The following is an 18,394-nucleotide window of genomic DNA, read 5'->3' as shown; positions in this document are numbered from 1 at the left end:
AAAATTTTAAGTTTAATTGCTGTATTTAGTTTTGTGGATGTTTCTGTAGATTAAGTACATTAAAGGGGCTACAAAATCACTCCTATAGAAATTCAGAAGGAAGATTTCAGGTATTTAAGTAGAATAAGCCATTGAGCTGCATGAAGACAGAGACTTGGGTTTTAGTAAATTGTTTGGTGGTCTTACAGGCTGTGGTAAGGACTTTACATTGTTTTCTTATCAAGATAGGACACTAGCTGCTATTAGAATTGAGAGCATGAGACCTGATTTCCCTTTTTTGAACAGGATTTTGATAAAAGTTTTGTACTGTAACATGTAGATGTTTAGGGGGAAGTGATCATTCTTAGAGTATAATTTAGACATAAAGAGGAATCAGTCACCATACAAATAAGGAACACTGGAGATACTGGGTCACACAGGTCAGGGCTCCACTCAGTGGTGCTGTGGTTTAATTAGGTTCTTATAGGCAGTTAACTGTTACCTTCCTTGGGCTAGCATTTTTCTTTAGTAAACTAATACTAAGAATATCCGTTCTTCACCCAGTGTCCTGTTGTGCCTTTTAATACCATTTTTCAATAAAAAGAACCAGAATTCTTTGGCGAAATGGATGATTCCAGGACTGGATCAGGAATGTACAAGATTAACCTGGGACATGTTGCTGAACAAAAGTCAAGGGAGCCACAAAAGACTTGAAGAGCTCCCCAAAATGGGCCCATTTGAGCATCTAAAAAAAATGATGACTGCAGTGGATTGTAACATAAACTGTGTAAAAATCCATGAGTTCATAATGATACCTTTTTAAAACACTGGTCATTCTGAGGTTACTAAGGACCAATAATACCTTACTCTGACACTGGTCATTCTGAGGTTACTAAGGACCAGTAATACCTTACTCTGACAACTGGCTACTTGGTGGCTACAGAGCAACCAGATAGTGCTGGTTCATGAGGCAAAATGTTTCTTTATAGAAGATTCTCAGCCAATAAATAGGGGGTGGATTGGTACAATTAGAAATTGTATTTGTAATCCCAATAAAGTATTTGATTCAGGAAAAGATTGTAAATGTTTAAAACCCTGTGAACAAAGGGAAATGGGAACTTAACCATTTGAGAGATTAGACTGTCACTACCCAAATCCACTAATGAAACTTAGTGTTATGAAAAGTAAGACAAATAGATATTCTGCATTCACAGATGTGATGCACCACCCCTGGGCTTTTCTTGTTTCCCCTCCCATCCTCAAGAGTTAACCTGGATCTAATTAGATCTAATCAAAACTGTAGAACTGATTTACAGTTTACACAAAATACAGAAGCTAAATGATACTCGAAAAAGCAGATGCCAGATATTCTCTGGGATAACTGACCAGGTTTCTCTAAGAGAGAGAGAGAGAGAGAGAGAGAGAGAGAGTGTGTGTGTGTGTATTTTAGAGAGAGGGAAGGAAGAGAGAGAGAGAGAAATATCAGTTGGTTGCCTCTACCAAGGATCGAACCAGGAATTGAACCTGCAACCTTTCGGGGTACAGGACGGCGCTCAACCAACTAAGCAACACTGGTCAGGGCCTGACCAAGTTTCTTTAATAAGAGAGTGGAAAGAAAAAGAAAGGGGAAGGGGGGTACTCTAGATTAAAAGAAATTTAAAAGAAAATAGCAGTTGCCATTACCACCAACAAAAGAAAGAAATATGTACTCTTCAGGAAATATGATGATCGATGTGAAAGTAGTCCAGACTCTTCAGCATAAACACAGCATTGCTTTCAATGTTCAGATGTCAAGCTTTGTCTTTAAAGTCAATTTGTGATTGTGGATATAAAGAGGCAGATAATTCAATTATGCTAAAAGCAAAATACTTTTCTTGAAAAAGTCAGTGGGAATCCATTTACTTATTAAAATACTTTTTTAGTTACCATCAATAAAAAATTTCCTTGTTTTTATGGACATAACCTTAAGTAGACAGATAATTTATTTATTACGATAAAACAAGTACTTTTTAAAAGCTCAATGGAAATACTTTGTTTATAAGTAAAAAAAAGAAAAAGGAGAGAAAATATTTGAAGACATAATGGCTGAGAATTTTCCAAAATCACAAAACACAGCAGACCACAGATCCAAGAAACTCAGGAGAACTCCAGGCAGGAATAAACAGGTATAACTGCTCACATTGTACTCGCACACCTAGACACGTCGTGGTCGAACTGCTGACGGGTGAAGTCAGGTTGTCAGGCGAATCCATCCGTTATGAAGTCCCCAAAGCCTTCCGTGCCGTTCTTCCCGCAGCCTTCGGCGATCGTTGTCTAGGTCCCCTAATTCTGGGGTAGTTCTTCTCAGTGTCTCCCGAAGCAGATAAGTCATTAGAGATACCATTCCAATTTCCCCTTGCTAACACTGGATCTTCGTTCTTTTTTTTTTTTGAATGAAAATTTTAATTTATGGCTAGAAATTTTGTTTCTGCTATCATCATATTAAAAAATGAATGGGAGTTAAAGGAACTGAAAAAACCACCAAATGTGAATCTCACAATGGTATGACTAAGCTAGCTGTATGAGTATCAGAATGATTAAATTGATTATGTATTTTGTTAGAAAAGACATTTTTACAAACATCTCTTCATTTGAAGAGTTCTTTTGTTAGGAGACTATATTAGAAAATCTTTTGGGAGGCAAATGGTCCGTAAGACCGATTAAATTGAATTTCGCGAATCAAAGCTTGTTTCATTTGGCTGAAAGGCAACTGAAGTGGTGGTAATGGTGATGTTATTTTTAGTGTTTCTTATTTTAAATCTGCATTTTAAGATTTTGGGGTAGGTGGAAAAGTGTTTTTTAAAACTGAGTATGGCCTTCGTAAGTAATCCCCCTGTTCATGTGTGGACCTTTTATGATGGTTACATTCATTCCTGAGGTCCTAACTGAGCTAGTTGACCCTGATGCCTTAATAAGGGTATTTATATTTCTTGGTTTGGCTTTGTTGGCTCCTCAGGTTATCCTACCTTGCGGATAGAGAAGAATGACCTAAGAAGTGTCACTCTTTTGGAAGCCAAAGCTAAGGTGAAGGATATAGCAATATCCAGGGAGAGGATAACTCTAAAAGATGTACTCCAAGAAGGTTTGTATCATCTCAAAGTCAGGTTGTCAAGGAATATTCAATGTTAGCACTAAAAATTTCATTTTATGTCTAAGGATAGAAAGCAGTGCATAATTTATTTCCTTTATAAAACTGATTTTTATTTTCTCCTTCTTTAGATCTTTAATTCGCCTTAGTATGGCTTTGGTGTAATTCTTGATTTTCAAGTATGTTAAAGCATATATATATCAGTGCTTGTTCCCTTTAAAGTACATTTTCTGTTTAATTCTTGTTTAAAGATGATTACCTAGCAGGCCTCTTCGAAATATTCTAAGTAATTTTCTCTGTGACAGATAGTGTGGGGGTTCTAGCAGGAGCTTGCATGGGCTTTGGAATCACACCCAACCTCCAGTCCCATTCCTGTGATATATCACCTGTGTGACCTTGGGGAAATCACTTAATATCTTCTGTGACCAGTTTTCTATAAATTTGGACCACATGGTTTGCTCTTAGGCTAGTTATGAAGATCAGATGAAGTGAAATGATGCACATTAAATGAACTCACACATGATAGGTGTTTGATAGATACTAGTGCCCTTTCCCTCCCCTCTTGTTGGTCCTTGCTTTCTGTTTTGAGTTCTAGGGTATTGATTGGAGAGATGCTGGAAGAAGAGGGCAGAAATTAATAATAAAATACTTCATTGAGCTCTTCAAATTGTTAAATACAGAGTCACTCTTTTCCCCTCTGGGATTCAGTTTGGAGTGTTTTGGATGCATAGGAGTCATTTGAATTTATCTGTTGTTTGGGATGCTTGTAGGTCAGTCACAGCTAGTTGGGGGTCTGGAACTGTCCCCAGCGGCAAATAGTAGTCAACAGAAGCAGACATATTTGTTGTCTGTTTTTGAATGTGTGAGAATAGTCCATTTCTCCCCTTTGTAATTGTTCTGAGGCTAAGCCTAGAACCATGTCTCTGTGGACACCCCACTACTGAGCTTCAGTGCTCCTGGCTATAATAGCCATTAGTTAGGATAATTAAGAAAGAATTCTCATATTTTTGTGAGATCTGGTATTTCTGAAAGCAAAGCATTTCTTAGCTACAAAGAACTTCTGTTATTAAAAGACAGAGATTTGGGTCTTTTTACTCTAGGGCTGGAGTAATGTTATTGATCACATATGCCCTTGTTAAGTTAAATTGTGCCAGAAAGTTTTGTACTTAAAATTTTATGAAGGTTATTTTATGATCTCATTAATTATTTTTTTTCCTTTTAGGTACTTTTGGGCGTATTTTCCATGGGATTTTAATAGATGAAAAAGATCCAAATAAAGAAAAGCAAGCATTTGTAAAAACAGTTAAAGGTAGGAATTTTTCCCATGCTATTTCCATAATGCTTTCCAGTCTAAGGTAGCTCATGCGAGCTAAATTCTGCCTCAAATTCTCAGGGTGCCAGACCTTTATAAATCAGTCCATGTTAATTTAGCTCCTATGAGACTATTAAGGAGATTTGTGGTGTTCTCATTAAGGTATAGAAAATAGAAGTCTAATAAATTAAGACCTTAAACATTTATTAGATATTACTCAGGCTTCTAGTTAAACTGCATCCACTTGACTTCATTGTTGCTATAGCTAATATTGTGGTTTTCCTAGGTTAAAATTCTTTGTTTTTTCCCTCTTAAAAAAAACATTGTTAAGGGGAGCAGAGGGAGGTAGAAGGGGGTAAATTATGACAGATAGAGACCTAGACTTGGGGTGGTGAACACACAATACAATATACAGATGATTTGTTATAGAATTGTACACCTGAAACATATAATTTTATTAACCATTGTCACACCACCAATAAATTTAATTAAAAAACAACAACATTGTTAATAGTATTCCTTCCTCTCTCTCCACCTGCCCAATACTGAACACTCTAAAGAAAAAAGATGCGCCCTGGCTGGGCTGCTCAGTTGGTTAGAACATCGTCCTGTGCATCAAGGGCTTGCCGGAGGCAGCCAGTTGATCTCTCTCCCCCCATAACCTTCCTCTCTCTCTAGAGTCAGTAGAAACAGTAGAAACATATCCTCAGGTGAGGATTAAAATAAAAGAAAAAAAGATGACTCACTGTACCTTATGTGAATTTCCTTCCTCCTGCTCCCCCCTTTGCTTTTATACATAATGCTGCAGAAAATAGGCGCATCCGTGTGTCCACGTGTAGGTATTTCTTGGTATAGTTTTGCACATAAAGCCATAGTTGGGCTTGGCTGCCCCAACAATGTTGCATTTAAAATTTTGAAAGATATTGCCAGATTGTTTTCTAAAAGATAACACTAGTTCATATTTTCATGAACATATTAACCATTTGGAGAAATCTGATACCCACTTTTTCAATAATTGATTTACATAAATTTTTAAATTAGAGATTCCATAGCAAAATATACTGGAATATTATTTATATATGGCTTATTCCCTAATATTAGTAAATTAAATACTAGTAAGACTTTAAAACATTAGAATTTTATTTATAATTGATGTTCCTAAGAGCTTACATAATTCTTAGATAAGCCTATTTGCTCTTTTTAAGAGAAAGAAAAGTGTGGTAATTTATAAGGTGCTTAATGTCTGACACTGTCTGCTATAGATGGAGATGACAAAATATTAATTTTGGAAAAACAGATTTAGCATTTTGAATGCAGAAATTGAGGACAAAATTAAATTCAGCTTGAGGAGGTGACAATGTTATGAAGTTAACAAAGTTAATATATAAGAACTTGTTTCTAAATTTACTTAAAGGAATTTATGGAAAGTATGAGGAGCCATGTTTATTGTTTCTAAAAAGTTGGGTTGTACTAATCTAACAAAAATTCTTGGGGATTTGATTTCTTTGAATTTAGCAAAATTGCTTGTTTAAGGATGTTACGAACACACACACACCTTTTATCTTTTCTAAGTAAATGGTTTAACTCACTATATTTTTCAGTATTTATTTTATTCACCCACTTTTCTAGCCCAAAAATAATTTTAAAGGTTAATATTTAAATCAGGTCCCACTAGATATTCTGGCTAGTTTTTTATTTTTATTTTGTTAATCCTTACCCAAGGGCATTTTTTTCCTTTGCTTTTTAGAGAGTAAGTGGGAGGCGTGGGGAGAGAGAGAGACTTCGATGTGAGCGAGACACACTGATTGGTTGCCTTCCCCAGCCAGGGAACGAACCTGCAGCCCAGGTACCTGCCCTCGATCGAGAACCAAACCTGCCACCCTTTGGTGTGCAGGCTGACGCTCTAACCACTGGGCACACCGGCCAGGGCTTCTGACTAGTTTTGAGGGACAGGGTACATGTTACTCTTCGTAAATGTAAAATTTGAACCCTGTGTTTAATAACCGCTGCCTTTGGTTACACTTTCCCCATTTTTTGAGGAAACATTTTCCCTTAATTCTAATATTTCTTTTGGGGTTTGTAAATATTCTATGGACAATTTAGAACTGGACTGTTATTCAATTGTTCTGAATGAATCTTGAATTAACAAAAGAGATTTCTGTACAGAATTGGGCTGATACAGGGTTGGAAGGGGAGAAAGGAGGAAATAATAGTGATAGGGAAACACAATGTGGATACTGGGGCTGTTTCACAAGATAAGATTTCTCTTTCCGTATACACTTGAATTGGAGTCACTTGCTTGTTTCTACGCCTTACCACTGTAATTACAATGTTCTCTTTGAGCCAGACGGAAACAGGAGAAAGCACAGGGAGTTCTTAGCCAGTATATGGTCATGGTTTGCTTGGGAAACAGAGAGGAAGTGCATTGACTACAGTCCTCACCTCCAAATTGTCAGATAATTCCACAGGATTATCTTTGAGATTTATTCTTTTACAATGTTATTTTTATTTTTTAATTGAGCCTACATAGAACTGACAGTTTCACAAATCTGTATTTAGAAGTGCGGCTTAAAATGCAAAAAATATGTTTCGAAATGATCATTGCCCTTTACCTTTAGGCAGAGTTTGGCTTCTTAAAAAATTCATAGTTTTGCACAGACACTTAATAGATATTCCCATATAAATTCCTAGAGATTAAAGTTAGGAATCTGAATTTCACACAAGATGGTCAAATTGATTTTCATAAAATAAAGGAGTTAATTTGAGGTTATTGGTGGTAAGTTCTTATTTAATTGCTAATGTTTTGTAACCTGTGAATATGTTTTTTTAAATCATTTTGTTCTTTCTTGTAGCTTTTAGAATGTAAATTATTTTCTGGTATTCTTTTCAAATGTATACCTCCTGAAGACAGATCTTTCAGTATTTAAAATTAAAAGACTAGGACTACACAGGGAAGGGAATCCAGGAAAATGATTTTTTTCTTACTAAGTGGATACAATTTTTTCTCCAATTCAAAGTTTTCTTAGATCATCATTAAGTTCAGGTATTTCTGCTTAATAGAATATATTTATCAAAGTTAAGAACTTGAAAGATACTATGCATACAATGACACATCCTGAAATTACCTTCTGTTCTACTTGGGTCTCTGTACCGGTTAATGGGAAGGTGGCAAACTCTTACCAACTGGTGTGCACCTCCAAATATTACTAGTTTTCAATCCTGAAAAGATCCTGCCAGCCCCCAAATAGTCCTGCCTATAATTTCATTAAAAATTATTTAGATTACAGAAAGAGTCATAATAAGGCACATCCTGCCATTTACTAAATGATTGTAAATGTTAGGCAGTTTTTAGACAACTAGAGTTTATTTCCCTGGACACTGGCGTGGATTGCCTTTTTCAAAGAAGTGCCAAGTGTTCCACATCCACATATGTGGCTTTTTGTCCACGTATTTGACATTTCTACAAAAGTCTTAACTAAGTGACGCTGTCTGGAAAGGGGACAGTAATAACAAGTAGTGGGAGAGGGAGTGATTCCATCGGTTGGAGTTGGAAGTAAAGGAAATTTGCAATTTCTGAGCTTTAAGGAGTGAATGTGACGTGTAATCCTAGTGCCTGAATTCAGTGGTCCGGATTTTACTGTTGGTTCCAGATTTTACTAGGGATGTGGATCTTGGCTTTGCCAATCTTTATATCTTCTTCCTCTTATTGCATTGATTAGAAGCTTTATAAATTATTATTATTATTTTTACTGTTGACATACAAATTAGTTATTGGTTTCTTTGAAAGTGATTTTAAGGATACACTGTACTCTTAATTTTGTTTTTGGTATGTAAAACCATTTTTTAAAAATGACACTCAATTTTAATTTTATAATGAAAATATACTGTTTACTTAGTGGAAATGTTCTTTTCAAAGAGTGGAGAGATGCCTCTTTAATTTTTTTTTTTCTTACTGATTTGTATGAACTCTTTAAAGAAGGGGGACAGAAAGGAAATTAGCCCTTTATATGCCTGGTGTGTTGCAGATACTCTTCCGGTCTGTTATTAACTTCCTCTACTTTGTTTATGGAACCTTAATTTCTAATTTTTATGTAGTAAAATTCATCTTTAACGGCATCTGTTAATGTTGACCTTTTCTACTGCAGTAGAATTTTAAGCTAGACCTGTTTAAATTTAGTCGTGACTTACAATAGAACTTTACCTTACAACAAAATATTAGTGGCACATGTATATATAGTATTGTCATTTAAGACAGTGTCTTCTTTACACAGATCAAGCTTCTGAAGTTCAGGTGACAATGATGCTCACTGAAAGTTGTAAGCTGCGAGGCCTTCATCACAGGTGAGAGGAAAAACCACCACAGAACCTGCTCTTCCTCTCCCGGGTCCTTCTCTGCAGCACCTGCTTCTGCTCTCGTCCACCCTTCTTGGAGCCCAGGCCTTCCTCTTCGTGTTCCTTTCCTTTATAAAACCAAAGAACGAAGAGCAGCCATTTGTACTTTGAAACATTTTTATGTTGCTCGTTACCTTTCCCAGAGGGATTTTAATCCTCTGATGATAGAGACAATGATTTTATCTCCTCTAGGAAACTTGCTGTGCCTGGATAAAATGCCTTCGGTCTGCTCAGTGAATTTCAGTCATGAGGAAAGGAGCAGAGAAATAATTCGGGACGGGGGTGAAGACAGTGGGCCAATCTTCACATCACCCCTGAGATGCTCATGTAATCCTGTGTGCAAACTTGCTGTAGTCATTTTAGTGGGCATGGGACTTGGTGTGAAAAGAGGCCCTGTCATCTCCCCTGTACTCCTTTCTGTTCCCCTGGGGGGACATGTGCAGGGGAACATGTAAGGGTTTTGGAATCAGATAAAGATTTGCTTTTTATTTTTTATGTACTTGCATTTGACCTTCGCTGATTACCTGACCTCTCTCTTCACACATGCTTCCTCCCTGTCAAGTGGGACTCATCATCGCTGCCACTCTCAGACTGTAACGCAACAGAAGCCTCACAGGGAGGTTACCTTGCACAGGTTCACTGATCTGAGCCCAGATTTCCCCAGCTCCCCACGGTCAGGACTTTCCCTGCTAGGAACTCCTGCACAGCACAGGGGAGCCCACGGTTTTCACTCGTACACTGTCGGTTGGTCCAGAATTGTGTCATGGTGGTTTTGAAAGAGATATGTGTTCAATTGAGACAGTTTAGGAAATACAGTAAAGCAAGTTAGAAATAATCCAGCCGTACAGCTCAAAACAACAACTCTTAAATCTTGGCATGTTTCTGTGCAGCTTTACTTTTTTCTCTGTAACTGTAATTATCCTGCAAACACGTGAATTTTGTATCTTGCTTTCCCATGAGATCAGCTTTTATTCATATTCCCTTAACAGCTCTTTGTTTTCAGCTTAGTGGGGAAGATGAGGCAATTATATAAAAAAATTACATAATCTTGGGGAAAATTAATGGCTATTTCCAGGTACCAATAAAAAAGGTGTCATTAGGCAATAGGGTGAAATGTATGTATTGTGCCATAGAAATTCAAGAAGGAAAACATTGTTTACCACATGCTTAACTTTGTGCGCACATTGTAGCAGCGTGTTACGTTGGGATTCCTGTGTCAGAGGTATGGCAGCCAAGGTCAAAAGAGATGGTCACCCAGATAGTTAGTGGTAAATTATGGATTTGGAAATCGGATTCCAAATACCACATGACCAGTTGAGACCATCTTGCCTTTTGTGATAATTTTAGCCTCTTAGAGGCTTTTTTTTTTTTTTAAAGATATCTTTTTTGATTTCAGGGAGAGGAAGTGAGAGAGAGAAACATCAATGATGAGAGAGTCATTGATCAGCTGCCTCCTGCACGCCCCCGACTGGGGATCAAGCCCACAACCTGGGCATGTGCCCTGACCGGAATCAAACCGCGATCTCCTGGATCCTAGGTTGATGCCCAACCGCTGAGCTGTGCCTGCTGGGCTCTTAGAGGCTTCCTGACTATCATATTCTTGTCCACAGTCTGCATCAGGGCTTTTTTAAAAAAATAGTGTGATGATGGACAAAATGGGATATTGTCATAATATGCTCATAGTCAAGCATTTGTCTGTAATTATCCTCTCAGTGAAGACTCAGAGTGGCCAGATGTGTCTTCAGAGAACCCAGTCCACAGGAAACAACTTTAGTTGACAATTTTTTCTTGTCGAGAAAGTGCATATATGGGACATGTTAAAGTCTAGCTTAAAAGAGCATTTCTAATTTTACATTTTTAATGGTACTCATGTTTTTAAGTATGTTACAGATATTGTTTTATTTTAGGTTATCTTTATTTTACTGCTTTTTATTGCAAGAGGTTTTAAATTCCACTTGTCTTTCTCCTGATTTCTGATTTTTTTATAGAAATCTTCTCCCCATTACCCACGTGTGTATAGAAGAAGGAGAAAAGCCCATGGTGATACTGCCCTACATGAACTGGGGGAATCTGAAATTGTTTTTGCGACAGTGCAAGTTAGTAGAGGCCAATAATCCTCAGGTGAGAAAAAGTTGCCAAATACCAGCTATTTACCGGTAGCTTCTGATAGTCTCTTTGAAAGCAGATGTTTACGTTCTTAAATATGAACGGTGTAGAGGCCTGCAAAAAGAGACTGAGTGCGTCAAAATACGTGTATAACCTGTTGGTTTGGAGGAAGATTGGTTTACGACTCCTCCTGCCTAAAGGCATGCGCTTTGCTGATACTGACATTTTTCCTTGTGTACCCATCGTGTCTTTGTTTAGAATCACCTCAGACCCTCTGTAACACCTCCCCAGTCACTTTTCCGATAAGCCTTGAAGGCACTTGTACGTCTGTGGCCCTCCCTTCCAGGAGCTGAAACAGCCTGCTTGGTCCATAGTTCACCAGAAGCTGGTGATGACTGGAAGGTGTATTTTTAATGTGCTCGGCTGTAAGGTGTTAGTCACCTAAGCATTTCTTTCTCTTCCTGCTTGTGCACGTAGCTGTGCAGCGTTGGTCGGGTTGCGCACACATGATGATGCCACGTGGTGGTAAAGCCTAGTGGGTTCTGCTGCCACTATGTCTTGTTTCAAGATTTATAATAAGGTACTTCCTACAGTTGCCAGGAGGAAATAGATTCAGAGGCTGCATTGAGTATTTGATTTAACACGTTTGACCTGCTTTGTAAACGGAAAGGGTTAAAGCCGGGTTTCTAACAGGTGGTTGGAGGCTGAAGTCCCCCCGGCATCACCTGGGGAGGAATTTCATTCCTCAGCCCACAGCACTGGCATCCGTGGGGAGAGCTGGAAGCTTGTATTAGCTTGAAAAGAGTCTCCCTAGGAGATAATCTCCTACTAAAAACTATTTAAAAGAAAAGAACTAGTTATTGCGTAATAATCATCTGAACTAGTACCTTGTGAGTTCAGCATTGACCAGATACTTATGAGCAGCTTCTCTGTGTGCTGGATGTTGGGGAGATAAGCCTAACGGATGAGAGAAGGAGATGGTAACTTACAGAACGGTAAGGACTGTAGCAGATACAGGTACAGGGAGCACATTCTGTCATAAAGGAGCTTTTTTTTTTTTTTTAACAGTGAGTGGGTATTCAAAGTATTTTGGGAAGGAGTGGGATTGTGGAATAAAATAATAAGCAGCCACCATCATAATTTTTGTGCTAACTGCAGACATTGTCATTTTCTGCTCCCACAGGCAATTTCTCAACAAGACCTGGTGCACATGGCCATTCAGATTGCCTGCGGGATGAGCTACCTGGCCAGGAGGGAAGTGATCCACAAAGACCTGGCTGCTAGGAACTGTGTGTAGGTGCCACGAGAGCATCGCCGTCATCTGATTGCTTAGTGTTCCTTGGATTTGGGGTTCTTTTCGGAAATCACTGTGGGAATTACGTTGTATTTAAGAGTAACCTTTGACCCGTATTTTTAAAATACTCTTACTGCATTTGATATTTGTATCTTTACTTTTCAGCATTGATGACACACTTCAAGTTAAGATCACAGACAATGCCCTCTCCAGAGACCTGTTCCCCATGGACTATCACTGTCTGGGGGACAATGAGAACAGGCCAGTTCGATGGATGGCTCTGGAAAGTCTGGTTAATAATGAGTTCTCCAGCGCTAGTGATGTGGTAAGTCCTGGGGCCCCTGGATTTCAACAAAATGGAAACAGGGCTGTTTTAAAATATTTTTTCTTTTTTTTTTTTTTTTTAAATGTAGTAACTTTTCCCTAAAATTTTTCATTGATAAAGCAAGCGTAGTTAGCTCTCAATCAGCCAGTGTATGGAGAGAAGCCGTGACCCAAACCATGGCCCATCATTGCATGTAATCTCACTTCATCCCCACGATAACCCTGTCAGGGGCACTGTTAACACTGTTAACACTATGGGGTAGGGAGATACTGTCATCCCAATGTTAAAGGTGATGACATTGAGACTCAGGTTCCAGTATTTCATTGTTTTTCTTATTTAAGTCTCAGAGTGACCAAGTGGTTCCTGGGTCACAAAGATTTATTGTTTTCTTAAAATGACCTCTCTAAGTATTATGGTCTGTGTAATTTATAATTCCTCAGGTGTCACTTTCTTCCCCTTTGTCAGTTTCTGGGTGGTCCTGCCCACTTGAGCAGATCATGTAGTGGGATTCTTTATACTCGGTGATGGATAGTTTCCGAAGTCACATATGCTTGTGGGTATTTTGTAGGCATTTTAAATTGTTTTTAAGTTCTGACACTTTTTGGTCAGATTCAGAAGATTAATTTATTTTCCTGTCTCTTGCTTGCTGCACTTTATTGTAGTGAACATTCAGAGATTAGCTTAAACTTCTGGTAAGGTAGTTATAAGTACAGGGAGCTATGGGACCATATTCTTGGTCACACAGTAGCTTTTTTAAACATTCAGTGTGTAGGTATAAAGAAGTATTTTGGGATGGGGTGGGATTGTGGAGTAAAATAAGCAGTTGCCATCATAATTTTTGTGCTAACTGCAAACACTGAATGATCAATGATGTCTGTTTGTGTTACTTGTAAAATCTTAATAGAATAATTTGCTTCAACGTTACAACTGTGAAAAACCAAGCTTACTGTATCATTATATATTGTGTCTGGATATATTTTATTTATAGTATCAAGTTATCCTTTTACTTCTACGTGTGTATGCCTTAAGGATTACTCTTTTTAACACACTCTTCCCTCAGTGTTTTAGTGCCCCGTGGCTGCTGTGACAGATTACAACAACCTTGGTGGTTTACAACAGAGATTTATTCTCTCAGGGTTGAGTTCAGGAAGCCAAATGTTTGAAATCAAGACGCAGGCAGGACCATGCTTCCTCCGGAGGCCCTAAAAGGCAAACCTTCCTTACCTCTTCCAGCTTCTGGAGGCCGTTGACATTTCCTGGCTTGTGGCTGCCTCTTTCCCTGCTCCATATTCATAGCACTGTGTGTGATACAAATATCACTGTGTGCGATACGAATATCCTATTGCTGTGTGCAATACGAATATGCAGCAGGAGGTGATATGATTCATATCACTCCTCCCTGTGTGCTTGTCTCTCAGAGCTCCCTCTCCCTCTCTTACAATGATATATACGATTGTATTCAGGTCCCACCTACATAAGCCAGGATAAGCTTCTACTCAAGGTCCTTAAGTTAATCACTTCTTTTGCTGTATAAGGTAATATTTACAAATTTCATTCAAATGCAGGCATATCTTTGGGGCCATCATTCAACTTACTACACTCAGTGATTGAAATTATTTAAGATTTCCATATTGAAAAGCTGACCTTTTCATTTAAAATTCTTGAAACGAGAATTATTTAAGGGGAGAAACCCCCTATTGTTAATTAAAATCTAATTTTTATTCTTTTTCAGAAGCTAGGTTAGCTGTTTGACAAAGTGTGCCTTTTGTACATACCAAGTGTCTTGATAAAGTGTGTTCACTTGATGTGGGTGAACAATTTACTTACATTGTCTTTTGCCTTTTTTCTGTTAATTAAGATCTTTTATTGTGCATATCTTCAAAATACTTTGTTATAATTTAATTTCAAATCTGTTACTCTCAGGGAAAAAAAACAAAACGTATTTGGCACTTGTCAGATGGGCAGAGTAAATATGAGCAATGAGGAGAGAAAAGGAAGCTTTTCTTCGCGAACAGCCGCAAAAGTTTGGGGGATAGAACCTTGCTTCGTGTTGCCATAGCCCGTCCCAGCAGAGGCATGGGGTGTGCTGGAGGATGGGTGGGGGAATGCATACACACTCCTAGATCCTGAACCCTGAGGGCTCAGCTTGTATAGCAGCAGGGAGCTAGGCCTAGTCTGTTGTTTCAGAGCTTTCGTAATAGAATAAAATTTCTCTGTCGTGAATGTCAAGAAGTTAAAATTTCAAGTAAAACAGTACAAATATGCAAAACATGTAAAGAAAACCTGGAATTTTTCTTTGGGGGAAAAAGGGGTTGCTTTTTTGGTTTTGGTTTTTCTCAAATACTATAAAAAGGGAAAGCAGAGTTTGAGTTGAGGCCAGCATACAGCTGCTGCATTAATGACAGTAAGGACCAATTGTGCTGTTTGGTGTCGGGTGCTTGTTTTTAGGGTTGCCAAGTCTTTATTCAGGAGTTCTGAACTGTAGCTGGAATTCCTCACCAGTTTCTACATTAAGCAAAGCTATGTTTATGGGGGGAAAATGGGTTTAACTTTGGTTTTGGAACATAGTTTTTAAAAATGGTATCAGTTGAATTAGAGCTATATGGTTTTCAAATTTACCCCATTAGTAGAAAAGCCTACTTTGGAACATTTTTGAATACAGGAAAGTAAAAGAAATTTTCCGTCATTTTTTTTTTTTTAAATACCATTCCAAGGTTGATTTAAAAGGTTAATTGACTCATCTCTTTGGGATATTAATATTTTTTTCAATGATTGATTTAAAATATTTATGATTTTGTTACTCATTGAAATATAATGTAGTTGCCTTAGTAGAAACTAGCTGACAGTCGAGGTAAACTCAAATTAGTCTAATCCAAAAGTAGTCTAATAGGCAGGAAATGGAAGGTATTTCTGAGATGACAGCCAACAAGTAGGCCGTGTAACCTCGAGACTAGGGAGTGTTTGATCGGTCTCTTACAAAAAGGAGTTTTGAGAGCTGATACTTGAGGGGTATTCACGATGGCCAGTAGTGCTGTTTGCTTGCACAGTGGGAGCCCCCCAAAGCCCCCAAACATTGCTTCATTTCATATATTTGTTAATTTTTGTATATAGGTATTCCATTTTATACTCAAGCACTAATATGAGTTATTTTTATAGCACTCATGATCAAATATTTCAGAGTAACTACAGAGTAAAAGTTAAGTTAGATGGTACACTTTCAGTCAATAAGACTGTCGTTAATAACACATGTGATCTCTATCTCTTCAGCTGTGTACACTGCCCTATATTAGCTGGTAAAGTCCATATTGAGGATACATGGTTTAGTTAAGCAAATATTTCAAAGTTATGTTTAAAATTAGTTATTTTTATGGTTATGACATTTTTATACATTTTGCAACAGTTCACAAATTTTATATAAGAACCTGCCTTCCGTCAGAATATAGTCATCATACCAGATACCTTGTTGCTGCTTGATCATTTGACAGCTTAATTTTAAAAACCATGAACTTAATGGTAAGCAAATTAACAGAATTACTTTAAAATAACAATCACTTTTAGTGTTTTGGCATAAAGTTACTTGAAATGTCTGTGTGATCCAAGTTCTTCTGAGCTGTACTTCAATATGATGCTGAGAATACCTATTGATTTACATTTATCGTGGTTTAACTCCTAAAATGTTAAGCTTTTTCTTCTTTAGATTCTTATAAATTCATTTCTTTTAAAATTATATATATATATGTAATTATATATATATACACACATATATATATATTCCCCAACCCCCAAATATCTTTTGCCTTGGATAATTGAGATTTAAAGGAATAGGGACGCCCTTCTGTTTCCTATGCCTGTGATGTGGCTATTAGTGTAAAAATTCTGCTTTTCAATTTTGTGGGATTGAATATTTTCTGAATTCTTATATTAAAGCACAAATGTTAAAGATTGCTTTTTAACATTTGTATTGAAAATGTGAAACAAATGAACAAACAAATGAAACAGAAACAAACTCACAGATATATAGAGAGAACAAACTGATGGTTCCCAGAAGGAAGGGTGGGGGATGGGCAGAAAAGGGGAAGGGAATTAAGAAGTACAAACTTACAGTTGTAAATGTTTGGGGGTGTAATGTACAGTATAGGGAATATAATCAATAATCAATAATACTATGACTGTGTGGTGACAGATGACTACTAGACTTATTGTGCTGATCTCTTTATAAGGTATATAAGTGTTGCATCTCTGTGTTGTACACCTGAAACTAGTATAACATTGTATGTTAACTACAATTCAAAGTATATTTAAAAAATAATTTAGAAAAGGAAAAATGTATATACATAATTATTCTGCTCTGTTCCCACTTTTTCTTTATGGATGGAGTTGGGAGTTTAAAAGCTACACTTAATAGTCTACTTTTGGGCCCGGCCGGGCGTGGCTCAGCAGTTGAGTGTCAGCCTAGGATCCAAGAGATTGCGGTTCGATTCCCGGTCTGGGCACGTGCCCGGGTTGCGGGCTCGATCCCCAGTAGGGGGCGTGCAGGAGGCAGCCGGTCAGTGACTCTCTCATCATTGATGTTTCTCTCTCCCCCTCTCTCTGAAATCAATAGATATATTTTTTAAAAAATAAAAATAAACTTATTCTTTAAAAAAAAAAAAAGTCTATTTTTGGGCTGAAAAACTTCATGCAGAATCACAGGCAAAACAAGTAATGTAACCTCACTCCCACTAGAGTCTCTACACGTGTACAATACATATTTTAGGTATAAATGTAACACTTAACTAATTATATTACTGTCTTGGAGGGGGCATTTTCTTTACCCTTTAAAAGACCCTTAACAGTTTTGCATTTCTTTATAGTTAAAAACTCTATGTGATTCGTATAGAAATATATTAATGTTTTCCATCTTATAAATAATACATTGTGTCTCTGTTGTGTTTTCACAGTTTTTAATGGAAAGACTCTGTATTTCAATATGTCAAGATTCTTATAATGTTAATATCAGCTTTTAACTGTTGAACTTAGGAAATACGCACAACTAGATTTGACTAGTTATAAATCTCTTTCTGATATTATTTTAAGACATGACATCACCATGTGCATTCTTAAGAATTTCTGGATATTGTTTCTATTCTGTTTTCATCAGATGTGAATACTACCATAGATTTTTTTTTGTGTGACTTTCTTTTCCTTTATTTGAAAATTATTTTTTGATTTATATCTTCTTTGAATTATTTAGTTAATTATGGTAGCTAACATAATTCTGCTGTTAAGAGACTACCTTATATTAAGAAACTAAATTCCGTCAAGAATGCACAATTAAGAGTTTCGTCCTTGTTGGTTTTCTTGTCTTTATAGTAGTACATTGTGTTTAAAAAGCATTTTCTGGGAAAAACAAATCAAGAAGATTATTTTAATGCTGATCATATCAGTGTGGTTTATAGCCACGAGGAGAGCCTTTAAGGTAGTTAACAGACTTTAGGGTGCAGGGCAAACGAAAATGTGTTTCTGTGCCTTTACGCTGTTTATTTTGAAAACATTAAACATTACCTCGAGAAGGGACATCTGTAAACTTAGCCAGATAGTATTTTTATAGCAGAGTGCTGCTTATCACTCCTGTTTGCCCAGCCCCATGGGAAGTCATTGCCACGCCTGAGCAGACCTGAGCAGGAGAAACTCACATTCATAACGAACCCATGAGGAGTGGTCGTCTGATCTGCCCTAGTCTAAGACAAAACTGTACTTTTCAGAGAATGCTTATTATTTTTTCCTTATTTTACTTTTCATCGCCATTTATCTCCCTCTCCCCTCCCCCGCCCCACCCACCCGTCTTTCCCGCAGTCATCACTCTTGTCCGTGTAGGTG

At 37.4% G+C, this 18,394-nt stretch overlaps 1 protein-coding gene across 2 annotated transcripts in view; it reads left to right on the top strand.

Moving 5' to 3' along the window:
- The window catches only part of RYK (receptor like tyrosine kinase), a 69,479-nt gene that overhangs the window by 38,205 nt on the left and 12,880 nt on the right, over nt 1-18,394 (top strand). Inside the window, exons 8-13 of one of the 2 annotated variants that reach the window (XM_087824941.1) lie at nt 2,975-3,100; nt 4,329-4,415; nt 8,690-8,759; nt 10,799-10,931; nt 12,100-12,209; nt 12,376-12,535. In XM_087824941.1, the coding sequence (XP_087681067.1) occupies nt 2,975-3,100; nt 4,329-4,415; nt 8,690-8,759; nt 10,799-10,931; nt 12,100-12,209; nt 12,376-12,535 (686 nt within the window). Of the gene's footprint in view, nt 1-2,966; nt 3,101-4,328; nt 4,416-8,689; nt 8,760-10,798; nt 10,932-12,099; nt 12,210-12,375; nt 12,536-18,394 lie in introns of both variants that reach the window. The other variant, XM_087824940.1, reaches the window with a different exon arrangement.

The sequence above is a fragment of the Miniopterus natalensis genome, chromosome 15, assembly GCF_054644295.1.
Source record: "Miniopterus natalensis isolate mMinNat1 chromosome 15, mMinNat1.hap1, whole genome shotgun sequence".
NCBI classification, from domain to species: domain Eukaryota; kingdom Metazoa; phylum Chordata; class Mammalia; order Chiroptera; family Miniopteridae; genus Miniopterus; species Miniopterus natalensis.
Note: the sequence above shows the minus strand (reverse complement) of the source record. Positions and strands in the feature narration are given on the sequence as shown.